This window comes from Heterocephalus glaber, unplaced genomic scaffold (assembly GCF_053883595.1).
Source record: "Heterocephalus glaber isolate CG9 unplaced genomic scaffold, H.glaber_assembly_v1.0 deba00001452, whole genome shotgun sequence".
Taxonomy (NCBI): Eukaryota; Metazoa; Chordata; class Mammalia; order Rodentia; family Bathyergidae; genus Heterocephalus; species Heterocephalus glaber.
In genome coordinates, this window is record NW_028258302.1 from 6,906,443 (window position 1) to 6,920,699 (window position 14,257).

Genomic DNA, 14,257 nt, shown 5'->3' on the forward strand with positions numbered 1-14,257 from the left:
AGGAACCCTAGTATGTGGGACTCCATTTCCTGGTGTGGTGGCTGCAGCTCAGGCCAGTGACAGGAGCTCAGGCCTCTGGTGACCAGGCCCAGGGAGAGGAAGAAGAGCTGAGATTACAGGTGCAGCCCTGGCTCTGTCTCCCTACTTCAGATGTGCCAGAGGGGAACTCTTCACAGTTGGGCCCCATAATCTGAAAAGTGTTCAAGGACAAAAGGACAGAACTGAAGAGAAAACAGAGACCATGAGCAGATGTATGGAGAATGGGGGCTCAAGATACAGAACCAAGACAGTGGGTGGCCATTCTAGGGAAGCAGATTTCAGACCCATCTGCCGAAGTGTGATGGAGCCTGTGGGTTTTTGGAACTGGAGTGGGAGAGTAGAACCACTTGAAATCTGTGTCACGGTTTCTTTCTTGGTGTCCCCTCCCATCTTGACTGGTCCACACTCTGGTATCCTTTCCCATCTTTCTCACTCATTTCCTTTACCCACTGGTGGCTTTCATGTAATTGTCCTCAAAGCCCATCTGCTCAACACCCTCTCCAGCCTCGAACTGAAATTCCTATCTCTATCTCAGGTGCTGAGTTCCTGGGAAAAGCTTATGTTTTGGCGTCAGGCAGGTCTGTGTAGAGGAGGAATAAAAGGGAAATTCAGAGAAAGAGATGTTCTGATCCCATTCTGAGATGGAAGAAGTGAGTTGGGCTTCCTGAAGGGTTTTTTTGGTTACTTTTGTCGAGACTCAAAAGTTACAGGTTACTAGTTGTGTGGGAAAGTGAGTATGATGGGTGAGAAGGAGGAAGGGATGGATGGGGGCTGATGGATAGATGAGGAAGGGTGGATGGACAGATGGTTGGATAGAAGGAAGAAGGGATAGATGAATATGTAACACGCTAGGTGAATAATCAGATAGTTGAATACAGTAGTATATATTGTGAGGGGGGAACTATGACCAGGTGAATGAGGAGTGGGAGAGAGGGATGGACGGATGGATGGATGAGTGGATGGATGGGTGGGTAGATGGATTAATCCATGGGTAATCCATTAAGAAGTATAAGGAGAACCCTGATTGCATCTTGTGTCTTTGGTTCCCACCTCTGGTAGAAAAGGAAGAATTTGGAATGCAGAGAGCCAGGAATGGAAGGGAGCTAAGGAGCTGTGGTCACAGAAGGGATAGCACTATTCAGGTCATGATAACCAAAATGCTAGAGAACCTGTGAGTATGTATACTGGCAAAGCAGAGATAGCTGGATTGGGTAATTTGATTATAGGAGTAGTTGAAATTAATTATTATCTGAAAAAGCAGCTAAATCGGGAACATAAGTAACTCATGTTAGTATATAGGTGAGAAAGTGCATTAGTTATCTACTGCTGTGTAACAAATTACCCAAACTTAGTGTTTTAAAACAACATCTGTCATCTCCCAGTTTGTGGATCAGGAATCCAGCATAGGTATCTAAATCCTTGGGCTGAGGACTTCTCCTAAGGCTGTGATCAAGGTGTTGGCTAATGCTACAGCCATTTCAAGGGACAGCTTCTGAGCTCTCATGGTTGTGGGCAGGCTCCAGTTCCTCCTAAGTGGCTGGGCTGAGGGCTTCAGCCCTTCAGTGACCGTTGGCCAGAGGCTGCCCTCTCTTGCCATGGAAATTCCCCAAAAGCAACTCATGAGAGGGTAGCACTTCTGCCAGAGGAGAAGAGCCAGAGAGAGCCCAGGCAAGGGAAATCAGTCTCTTGTAACTTATCTTGGACACATGCAATCACTTCAGGGGGAGTTAAAAGCAAGTCAGTAGATCCAGCTGGCAGTCAAGTGCCGGGGATTTCACAAAGATCTAAGTACCAGCAAATGGGGATCATTGGAAGCAATTTGGAACCTAGGATGAAGCATGCAGAGAAGGGAGGCAAGGAAGCTGCTAGCAGGAGAATCTGCATATCAGAAATAATCCAGGAAATAGAAACATCACAGGCACTGGAATTGCTGAAAATGCTCCTCTTAAAGGAAGAGGAACTAGGGAGGCATTTTTGAAAAAGCTAAGGTAGAAGGATAGCTGAGAAGGTGGAAAGCTACTGGACACTGAAGCCTGGGAGGCAGGAGTGCAGCGGAAGGGTTACCCTGGAGGTGGAGTAGCTGGACACCAGCAGTAGCTGCAAGGAGAGGCTGAGGACTAGCAGGGGCTGGGAGCGGCCCAGAGTCGGCTCTGAGCATCTGGGCTCCTGGTGACTTTGGCACTGAGGAAGGTAGATTTACAGGCAGGAGTGTAGCTGCCTGTCTGTGAATGTGCCCCATGCCCTGTGCCCAAAGAAGGCATTGCTGGCACTCAGCTAACCCCAGCACAGATGGCACTCTGAAGGGTTCTGCATGCTGCTTTGAAGGTCCATCCTGCCCTCACTGCCTCTGGGGTGTATTGGGGTCTCCAGGACCAGTTTCCAAAGGCTGGCCCCTTGTCAGTTGGCTAGAGATAAAAAGTCCACTTTGCTCCCATGCTCCCCAACCCCTCTTGGCAGGCACCACTTCTTCCCCATCCCCTGCCCATCCCCCAGGCCTGTGCCAGTCTTCGTGAGCACACCCATGCTGTCACGCACACCGGAGCTGGGCTGGGTGCCAGTCAGACAGGCTGACTTCACAGAAAGCCACAGCCAGATTTGGAACCACTGATACAATGGGGCCTGGAGAGCCACCTGCACCCCTAGGACCAACTAGGACAGGGCAGTCCTTTCTGGGAGCAGGCAGCTGGCAGTACTAAGTTCCCAAGAAATCTCATGAATGCCACGCACCCTGCCCTGCACTGTCCACCCAGGCAGCAAGGGACACTCAGCCCCAGCCCTCCTCCCTCCACCCCCAAGGAACTCTCTGAGTCTCCCAAGCGCAGGTACAGCAGCCATGCCCAGCCCTGGTCTTAGGGATGCTGGCTTTGCCCACGAAACATGTCCAGCCAGGGGTCAGAGTTTCCAGAAAGTGGGGCTGAGTCTGAGTCTCAACTTCATCACTCCCCAACTATTTGTTTGGGGACCTCTCCTAGAAGGCCTCAGTTTGCACATCTGTGGAATGGGTGGTGCTCCTTTACTCTGAAATAGGCAGAATGAGTTCATTCAGTGAGCCATGCCCTGCTGAGCAGGTAAGTGACTCTCTCCTGGCGGAGGCCCAGTCACCATGTGTGCTTCGCCCCTTCTCTCGGCCCAGAAATCCAAAATCTCTACCTTCGAGAAGATGTGGGCTTTCATGAGCAGCAAGCCTTCCGCGCTGGTGAAGAACAATGAGGAGGGCATCCAGCGAACACTGACGGCCGACTACGCACTGCTCATGGAGTCCACCACCATCGAGTACATCACCCAGAGGAACTGCAACCTCACCCAGATCGGGGGCCTCATCGACTCCAAGGGCTACGGCATCGGCACGCCCATGGGTGAGCCAGGGATGCAGGGAGGAGAGAGGGCGACTCTCCCATGTCTGCTCACGCATGTGGCCCTTCTCCTGACCCCAGAAAGATGACATTGCCTCAGCCCAGGAGCAGAGGGACAGAGCTGCATACCTGGAGAGATCAGCCCTGACTTGAGCACTGGGAAGTGGGACAAACACAGACTGGGGGTGTCAGTTCCCAGAGTTCACCTCTATCTTCCCTCATCCCCCCACTGATGCAACAAAGACACATGGGGTCTTCCAGGGACCCATGGGGACAGATATTCAGTGGACCACACCATCCACCCAGAAGCATTATGCAGATTTAAAGAGGGACCTCAGTGGAGGGTCCTCCTTGTAAAGAGCTCATTGAGAAAGCTAGTGATAGTGGCTGGCTCCAACCAGAGCATTGGTAGTCAAATAAATGATGGGCCAGGCAGGCACCGTTGACAGCCAGGGGTCCCCTCTCCCCTTGCCAGGCTCCCCATACCGGGACAAGATCACCATCGCCATCCTGCAGCTACAGGAGGAAGACAAGCTGCACATCATGAAAGAGAAGTGGTGGCGGGGCAGCGGGTGTCCCGAGGAGGAAAACAAGGAGGCCAGCGCACTGGGCATCCAGAAGATCGGCGGCATCTTCATCGTCCTGGCCGCTGGACTGGTCCTGTCTGTGCTGGTGGCTGTGGGCGAGTTTGTGTACAAGCTCCGCAAAACGGCAGAGCGAGAGCAGGTGAGTCCCTAGCTGGCCTGCAAGAGACTGAGAGGGAGAGGTGGACCAGATTTATGCTGTATTACTGCTAGGTGCTGGGCACACCATGATCTCACCCACCATTATGGCAGCCCACCTTGCATCCTCCCCACCAGGACATCCTGACACTCTACTTGGTCCTGATCCAGCCCAATTCCCATTGCTATTACTCCAGCCCGGGACAAGCCGCCATCACCGCTGGCCTGGACTGTGCCTTCCTGTCTCCATGATTTCCTGCTGCAGTCTCCTGATGGCACAGCACCCTGTGCCCTGTTTAAAACAATGCAAACCATTATCAGTTTGCTGCATAAAACTCTCCAGGGTAACTGTTGAAGCTGAGAGATGCTGGCAAAGCATTCATTATACTGTTCTCTCTACTTTTGCATATACTTGGAAATTTCCATAACCAAAAGTTTTAAAAAGAAGAGTTACAGAGGCTAACCCCAGTGTGCAATCAGTGGAACTGGGCTCTACTAGTCTGATTCATTCAAGCCTGGTTGGGCAGTGCTTCTGGGTCCCCAGAGCAAATTAGAACTACTGAGAGAGAGTTTTAAAGTGCTAATGCCCTGGCCTTGCTCCCAGAGACTCCGTTTTAATTGGCTCATGGCAGCACCCAGCACCAGTGTTTTCAGAAAGCTATAGGGCAACTTAAACACGCACCTGGATTGAGGCCTCTGGGCTGGGAAATCAGCTCTCATGGAGAAGTTCAAGGGGATCTAGGGCCAGGTAGAGGGATCACCCGTGCAGCCAATATCACAGAGGGCCATACATCTGTCAAAAAGGCAAAGGGGGCAGTAGATGATCAGCAAGCCTAAATCAGCAGAGAGGAGGGGAAGGATAATACTGAGGATTCCAGGTAGCATGGGTGTGGGGAAAGAGACATTTCCAGAACTGCTGAAGTCCAGACAGGTACATTTCTGTAGGGAAACTCCACAAGATGTTCATTCTTTATTTTATTTTATTTTGGGGAGGATTTTTGGTTTTTTGAAACGGTGTCTTGCTATATAGTTCAGGCTGGCCTTGAACTCTCTATGTAGCACAGACTGGTCTCCAACTTGCAGAGATCCTCCTGCCTCAACCACCATGCCCGGTGAGATATTCACTTTTTGAAACTAGCCACACATTTTTACCAATTTCTAATTTTTAGAAATGCACTCAATGGAAGTGGTCAAGAATATGTGTAGTTTCATTTACAGGTGTTTGTTGAAGTATTAATTATAACAGGAAAAAATAGAGAAGAAGCAAAAGTGATATATCAAAAAAGAACAGCCACATAATTTAGGAATTCCTGTTGAGATTGGACTAAGCTGCAAACACCAAACTCCAAAACTCCAGGGGATCCAGTCCTGGCCTATTCCCTCAGACCTCCTCCTTCCAATCCTCCCGCCCCTACTATGCCATACATACTGGCCTCCCTTGTAGTCCATAACACACCAAGAATGTTTCTGCTGGGCCTTTCCACATCCTGTTCTACCCACCTGAAATGCTCTTCCCTCACAGTACATATTCTTGGCACCATATGGTCACTAAAGTTTCAGTTCATAGGTCACTTCCTCAAGGAGTCTTCCATACCCATCTCCATTCCCACCACCTTTATCCTATTTCAGTACTTTGTTCTCTTAACTGTCATCACTATCATAATTCTTTACTTGATTGATGTTTTTGTCTGTTTCCGTCCCATGGTCAGACCACAAACTCTCTGACTGCTGGGACTTTGTCTGTGTTCTCTGCTGCTAGCTTCCTAACACCTAGAACAGTGCCTGGCACATAGTAGAGTCTCAGTAACTATTTGCATCATGAAGAAAGGCAGGTCAGAGTGGAGTGATATTCTGCAGTTAGCAGGTAAGGAAGGGAGATCTGGAGAGGTCACAGCTGGTAGGAGACTAAGCCAGAATTCAAAGCCAGGTCTGCAGCCCACAACCTGTGTACTGGTCCTTGTGCTGATGCCCTGGCCTCACTGGGTAAGTTGAGGTATGAGCAACCTCCACTGCCTTACATACAATCCTCAGGACAACCATTGGTGGTTAGTCTCATAGAAGCCACTGCCATCAAACACACTTGGCAGTACTGCACTTTGCTGTCCCTCCTTGGCTGTCTACAAGGACCTAGTCAGGAAGAGGATATTGCCACCCTCCAAGAAGCTGTCTCCCAATTGTCCACCATGGCAAACACATGCTGGACTTTCCTAAGTGGGACAGCAGTGATTCTCCCTTTGATGCGAAGCCCTGACAGAAAAAGGGTCACCCACATTTGTCTAGGCCTAGTGCTGGAATTGAGGTCAGGGAAGTGAAACTGGCTGGTTGCTGCCATTAAATCTCAGATTTGGGGGCTGGGGATTTAGCTCAGTGGTGCCATCGCCTGCCTCTGAGAGCACAAGGTCCTGAGTTCAATCCCTGGTACCAAAAAAACCCTCAGATTTTAATGTGCATGCCTATCAGAGCTTCAGTGTGCTCATCTGTGAAATGGGGATACCTGTTCCACACACCTTAGTCTTCAAAAAAATGTGGGGTTTCATAGACCACTGTAGAAACTAATCATCTTGCAGGAGGCAGAAAGCTGATGGGGCAAAAGTGTGAGAAAGATGGGGCAGCCTTAGCACAGCCTCTGGGAGGAAGGGGAGGAGTTGGCTAGAGCTGCAGAACCAACCAAGCCTCACTCATGCACCCCTGTTCTTTCCCCAGCGTTCCTTCTGCAGCACCGTGGCAGACGAGATCCGTTTCTCCCTCACCTGCCAGCGTCGGGTCAAGCACAAGCCACAGCCTCCCATGATGGTCAAGACCGATGCTGTCATCAACATGCACACATTCAATGATCGCCGGCTTCCTGGCAAGGACAGCATGACTTGCAGCACATCATTAGCCCCCGTGTTCCCCTAGGCACAGGTTGGGTGGGGACCACAGGCCTGGGGCAAGGCAGAGGGACGAGAAGGAGATCGGAAGGAACAGCCCAATCCTCACACCAGGCGTGGGAACCAGAGCAGCTGCCTGCATGCTGGGCCAGGAACCTTCTGCTCTCACCTACCAGGAAACCAGCAGGACCTCAGGCCCCTGCTTGGGCTGCACTCTCCTCCTGTCTCTTCTGTGGGTTTCTAAGCTGTCAGCCAAGATAGCCAAGGCCAAAGGAAGCACATCCCTCTCTCAGGCCAAACTCACCCATCCCAGTCCCCATACTCTGCTCTACAGTCCGGAGTTTCTGTCACAGCCCAGCACAGGCTACAGAAAATGGAAGACAGCTCCTAGACTTCCACTTCTTCCTCAAGAGCCCAGGCCCCCTAGGGCTTGACCACGAGTCCAGAGACACAAACCTTGGCGCCTTACAGATGTCACAATGTGGCCGCCAATGGGAGCCAAGGGATGACCATCCCACATGCCTAGGCAAAAAGAAGGTTCTTCTGGACTTGGCTTCACCAATGGCAGCCCCTTGGCAAAATGGAAGGCAGAGTGGAAAGGAGAAGTTTGGAAATGAGGGAGAAGAGAATGCACAGATAAAGCCACCATTTTGGATTCTTATGGACAATATCTCAATGGTTCCCATTTCTTGAGAAGGTCTCCAGGAATACACATGGCATAGTGGTCACAGCAAATACTTCTCTGCTTCTCTCCAGAGGAGAGAGGACCCCTAAATCTCTCACAAAGGATGCCCAATGACTCACCTGATATTTAAAGCCCAGCGGAGGAACGGTGGGTTCCATGAAAATCCCACAACCCCTTGAGCCACTGGGCCTCACTTTGCTGGTTAGCAAGCTGTTTACTAAACCCTGTTGGCATTTGGGAACCTGGGCTCTTTGCCATCTACTCACTGGCAACTTCCTATTCCTGGCCAGTTGAACTTGCCCTCCCTCTGTCATCCTGGAAAGAGAAGAGTAGCCTCAATTGAGGTGAAAATCAAGTCACTCTTCCTGGAAAGACCCAGTGTTCTACTGCACATGTTCTTTGGGGTAGGTAGGAAAAGCCAGAGGGGTCCAATGAACTCCTGGCCTCCTGGACCTGCCAAACTTAAGGATGCTCCCTAGAAAAAAGAATGTTTTCAGTAGCAGGATATCGTAGCTACAGGGGCCCAGGTGGAGAGGGAAGCTGCCTCCTGGAGAATTAACCAAAGACCCAACAGAGACATAAGGCCATCTTGACCCTTTGTCTCTAATCCGGAGCAGTTGCAGCCTTGGAGAAGACAGCAGAGGAGAGGAGCAGCAGCCAGTGGAGTACCAGCAAGAGTATGGACCGGATGATCTGTGGGTTCCAGCTTGCTGTGAATGCTGTAGAATCTGGGACTTTAAGATTCTTAAAAAAGAATGAGAAATGAAGGGTTAGGCAAAAAGTGTCCTTAAAGAGAGCATAATGGGGCCCACAGGCCTCCATGGTCAAGGGTAGAAACTAGGCTCTAACCAGGGGAAGGAGAGCTGGAAATTCTGGACAGAAAACCAGGGGACACAAGCCGCTCCTCCCACCTAGCTCCTGGTACTGCTAGGGGGCCCAGCTCAGCTAGAAAGATCTACATTTCCATCTCAAGGGTCTTCTCAGCAGGGGGAGAAGGAGCCTTGCTAGAAAAGCAGAAGACTGACTTAGAGAGATCCTCCAAACAGAACTACAGGATCCAACCCACTGGGTCCTAATTGACAGCAGCTCTAATTGGCTGTCTGAAACGGAGGAGGGGGAAGAGGGCTAGACAAACAGTGGAACCTGATGCATGGGATGATGGGAAAAGCCATGCTGCTGTGAGCTTCGGGAGGTTGTGAGTGCATGTGTGTTTGAGGTATGAGCTTTGGGGGCTGGGGTCAAGGACAGATTTAGCCGTTTGACATAGTCCAGGGCATGCAATAATAGGGGATCCTTTGGGACCTGGTATCTGTATGTGAGTGTGTACACATGAGTGAATTAGGGATGAGGGAGATAAATCTGGAGCAACAGAACCCTATCTATGTAAAAACAGGAGAAGCCATGTCGTAATGGGGTTCTGGTGAGAGTGAGTATGTGCGTATGTGTGTGTGTGTGCCTGTGCACTAAACAGCAGAGGACCGAGGGCAGGAAAACCCTGCAGCATAGCCAAATGTGTGTTAAAGGAGAAGCCATGTCATCAAGAGGTCTGAGTATGGGTGTGTGCAGACTTGTGTGTCCATCAGAGAGCAAGGGAGGACACACAAATGCCTGTTGTATGTGAGGAGCCCTGTAGATGGGAGGTTGGAGTGTGTGTGTGAGTGTGCTCATGCCCATGTGTGTTCAGACACACACATATGTCCCAGCTCACAGGAGGAGCAGGATGGACAATCAATCAGGAAGGCCGGGAGTCAGGGTCTGCACTCCTGTCACAGGAGGGGTTGTGTGTCACACTTTGCAGAGGTTGTACGAGCATACATACCCATGGGAAGATGGCCAGGGGGCTTCATCCTTCTGTGCCTCATGGCTGCTGACTCCTTTGCTGTAGCCGGAGTGTCCTGTTTGAAGGACAAACTTCTTCTTTTACCATTCCTAATAATAGGATTCTAATGAAAGTCTTTACCAATTGCTTTCACCAACCACAGTCACTAATCACTGTCTTACTTGGTCTAGCACAATTTCATAGCACACACCCATACCCACACTCATATCACACACACATGTGCTTTTGTGCATGACACTATATGAATGTGTCATGTTCTTCTGAGGCTATGCACTTATGTATATTGTGATGGGAGGAAGAGAAGGAAGTCGCCGGGGTGGAAGACTTTTTCATCAAAGGAATGAAGAATGGTGGACAGGCAGAGGTGCCATTCCATTAGGGGAGTTCCCCCAAAGGCACTAGCACGGATTTTATACTCCTGCACAGAAGTGGGATGGTGTGCTACCTGATCTCCCATTTCATTTGAGCCTTATAGCTGGAGATGTGGCTAATCCTCAACCTCTGACTGATGTCCTGTATCATAGAGACCAGACCAGTGTATGGAGTGCGGCGGAGATTACCCTGCGTACATCTGAACTGTGACTCTCCCTGGGTGCTGAAGCTGACACCCTATCTGTGAAATGGGAATGGAGGGTAGAGGACCGGAGGGAGGTGTCTCTGGAAAGGAAGGTCATTTATGGTTAAGTTGAGGCTGCCCTGCTGCCAACAGAGTACAGCTGTGCTGGGGTGGAGGCACACATGCATGTGCACATATATGTGCATACACAAGCACAGAGGCACCAAGGAGTGATAGGAAGCACAAAGCTTGCTTGGATGGGGCAGAAGATGAGATGTGCCTGACAGGCACCTGATTGTCCCCGTGTGGTCCCTCAGGACAGGCTGAACTGAAGAGTGCTTCCCTCCTCCACAGTGCCACCCTGGCCAAACTGAGGAGCCTTGAGGAGGAGACGACCCCACCTCCCTCACCAAGGCCTGGGACTTATGGACATTGAGCCCCACTTCTGTCTCTCCCTGGACCTGATGGTGGCTTCTCTGCTGTGGACATATAAGAAAAGCCCAAAGGCTTTTTCAGTGTCCAGATGGCCCCACTCTGCATGTATTCCATAGGAGGGAAAATGCTCCCTTGGCCAATAAGCCAGACTCTGAATCTCTGAGGGGTAGGAGAGCTGCCTCTTTTAGCCCAGACTCTGCCTCAGCCAGAAGAGCACAGCTGGCTCCTGCTGGCCCCAGCTTAGGATGGAGGGAGGTCTGGACAAGCTAGATGTTGCTCCCCCTCCTTCAAGTCCAGGAAAACAGAAGTCAGACCTAGGTCCACATTCTCCAAGAACTATTGCAAGTCCCCTTCTGCCTTTCTTTCCAGGGGATACTTCTGCTTCGTCCCTCAGCATGAAGTGGATTCTTCCCCAAGCCATTCCCTGCTGTGTGCACAGCATCTGAAAACAGGGGCTAAAGTCAGTGGCCACATCTGGAAGGGTCCAGAATGGATACTCATCTGAAAAGGGAGGACATAGTAGAATGGACAGACAACTGTATGAATTTAACATCCAGGACCAGCCCAGCCCCATGGGCAGATACAAGAAATGGGCCAGCTCTGTGAATGGTCTCTAGATTAGACACATCCGGAAGTCCTAGGTTAGGAGGACACATCTGCAATGGGCTCAGATGCTCACCACAGTGGGAGGGCCCTGCCCTCTGTCTCCACACCAATTTGAATCAAGCCCTCATTTCTGAGCTGGATTTGCCCTGGAGTTAAAAATTTCAGAGCTGAGGTGGTGCACGAAGTCACAAAACTGTTTTAGGTAGAAAGTTAACGTTCTGTACAATATATATATGAATGTAAATATATATATGCTGTATATATATATATATGCACAGTGTATATATGACCCATAGCCCATGTGTATACAACCCTTCCCCGCACGTCTGCACACAGAGTGTACAGAACCCAGCCAGTGTGGGTGGGGACTAAGTGACAGATGGGAGCTACGGCAACAAGGTGTGGGACAAAGGTTGGATAGCCCTTGGAGAATGGGCAGGCCCTGAATCCAGCTGCACTCCAGATCCTGAAGAAGAGGATGGTACTGCAAGTCTGGACAGGATGTGGGGACAGGGAGTGGCCACGGGACCTCGATGCCTGGGCATGTCTAAGAACCAGCGTCATGCTAGTACCTGGCCCCTGTGCCACCATCACATTCTTGATCTGGAGCAATTAACAGGGACTAGAAGAGCCGGGACAGAGGAGGCCATGCCCTAAGCCTGCTCTCATACCTGCCTTCGAGTCACCTGGTAGGTGTCAGGCTCTACCGGTCACACTCTATGGGAGTGTTCTAAGCAGCAAAGGCCTAAGATTGTCACCACACACAGAGACACTCACAGTGAACAGCTAGAAGAAATGGCTTTTGAAGAGAAAGGCCTTAGGGCATTGCCAGAATACCATAAGTACTGCATCCTGATGTCCTGGTTACCAGTCCTGCTCTCATTCCCTCTTCTTTCTAAGATGGAGGGCTTCAAGGCACCCCAGTTTGTCTCAATTTTACAGATCAAAACCCTGAGGCTCCCCTGTAGCAAGAAGCAGCCAGACTCAGTAAAAGGCTGGCCAAGAGTTTGCACAGCTAGACACCTCCTCAGTTCCATTTGACCTGAGACCAGCTGGCAGGGGGTGACCAAGGAACCAGAGAGGTGAGAGATGAGAGGCAAGAAGGTAGCTCCCACCCTAGCATGGCCTGACACCATCTGGCTGCCCTTCTCCCCCATCATGTCTCCCCCAGCAAGGCAGCTGGCAGAGAGCCCCCAGCAGGCCACACACCTCTGTCCCTGCCTCATGTGGATCTGGCTGTTCCCTGCAGTTCCAGTCATTTCACCCCTTCATGGGTCTAAGCATCTCTGGAGCATGCATGGAGAAAGAGATCTGGACTGGGCTCCGCTTCCATGCAGGTCACAGCCTGCCCTCTGCTTCAACCCCAGGCACTTAAGCGGTCAGTCTCTGGTGCCTGGCCAAGTGCATCTGAATCCAGCCCCTAAGTAGGGTCCTTTCCTGGCTCCACAGGGACCGGCGGTTCCAGGGGCCCTCATGCCACTGTGTTCTGAAACCCCAGCCAACCTCTGCCTGGGCAGACTTTCTGGCTGGGCCTCCGAGATGGGGACCTCAGTTCCCAGCCCTGGGGCTGAGCCCTGTAGCACCATGGGCCCCCGGAGCCCTGGTCGGTCCCACTACCCAGACCAGAGTGCCTGGACACCTCCCACTCCCATTCACCTTGGTTCCCACACACTGGTCTCTGGGCCATTCAGGGGATGCCCTTTGTGGACATGCAGAATTTCTATGAATATAGTTTTTTGTAAACATTTTGTAACAATTTGGGTTTCATAGTAACTGTGTTACTTGCCAATCATTCTAGGCTGATGTAAATAAATTTCCAAACAAATCCGATTATTTTCCTTTTTAAGACACTGTGATATATCAAAGTGCACAGTTTGCTGTATGAAGTAATATGGTTTTAAATTTTAAATAAAGAAATGTTTCTAGAAAACAAGATCCCCTTGAGGTGTGCCTTCTGTTGCTCATTTCTCCTTAGAACCTAACAGCTTTTGCTGTCTTCCTTAGGGATGGCAGTGTCCAGGGCAGGAGACTCTGGTGCTGAGCAGGTGGATACTCAGCTAATTCCCATTCAATATGGAGGCTGTAGTCTCAGTCCTTGACATCGTTTGGCCTCTGTCTTACCCGCTTGAGCACATTCCTGTCCAACTTATCTTCATCCTAGTACTCCCTGTTCTTAAACAGCCAGGGAGTTACCCTGTTCTTCAGTAAGTCTGTCTCTTTGGTGAAGTCACATGGCCATCTCAGCCCAGTTGGGCCTATCAGAGATCTCACCTGAGATTTTTTTAAAGCTGAAAACAAAAAAGCTCTGAGTGGGTTCCACCCTGGAGATGCAAATTTCACCTATCAATCAGACTTTGAGGTGGGATGTTTTAAGCAAGGAAGATTGAATACAGGAGTTGCTGACATCAGTGGAGTGGATGATAGAGCAAGGCCAGCCACTAAGCCTGGCCTGAGAGCTGTAGGAAAAGACATACCCTGGAGTCGCAATCCAAGGTTCCAGAAGTCTGGATCAAGAAGCTGCTGCCATCACCACCCCTGTCATAATTGCTTCTCATCACCCAGGAAGGTGGAGACGGAATGTGGAGGAGTGTTCCTGAAAACGCTCATGATCCCATGACGAAAACAGCCCCAAAGGGAGCAAGAAGATGGCCTCTGTTGTCACCTCTGCCTCTCCACGTGGGAGAGGAGCATTTCCTTGCTTAAACTGACTCAGCCCTAGCCAAGTTGTTTGCTAAAACTGAGTTTTACAACAGTCTGGCTACACAGACTCTGCTGTGGCCAAGTCCTCTATCAATGAATCAGGAAGCGGGGGCTCCATCTAGACCAGAATACTTCTGGGGAAGGTGGTGGGAAAGTGGCAAAGAATCACCCCATCCTGGCTAAGTACAGCTAGACTAGAGATTTCCCTTTGAGCTTGGAGAACGTCTTCCTTGTCCAATACTTCATGAATCATTATTATTGTTGTTATTATTTCTGCATCCAAGGCAGTCACTACAGAGCTCTGGTGGCTTGGAGGTGATGGCACAAGATGGGTCTGAAGCAGATTCTTGTTGGGGTCTTTTGTGGCCTATCAACCTGGGGACAGGTCCCCTTTGTTTTGACCTTGGTCATCTCAGCTCATTCGGAGCACAGTGGTCTAAGACCCACTGAG

The 14,257-nt window shown here is 50.5% G+C and overlaps 1 protein-coding gene across 2 annotated transcripts in view; it reads left to right on the plus strand.

Annotated features, from left to right (window-relative positions):
• Positions 1–13,041, plus strand: part of Grik3 (glutamate ionotropic receptor kainate type subunit 3) — a 210,904-nt gene extending 197,863 nt beyond the window's left edge. For both annotated transcript variants that reach the window (XM_087215258.1, XM_004850974.4), the window contains exons 14-16: positions 3,173–3,395; positions 3,868–4,118; positions 6,818–13,041. In XM_087215258.1, coding sequence (XP_087071384.1) covers positions 3,173–3,395; positions 3,868–4,118; positions 6,818–7,012 — 669 coding nt within the window. In that variant the 3' untranslated portion in view covers positions 7,013–13,041. The remainder of the gene's footprint in view (positions 1–3,172; positions 3,396–3,867; positions 4,119–6,817) is intronic.
• Positions 13,042–14,257: the final 1,216 nt, after the last annotated feature.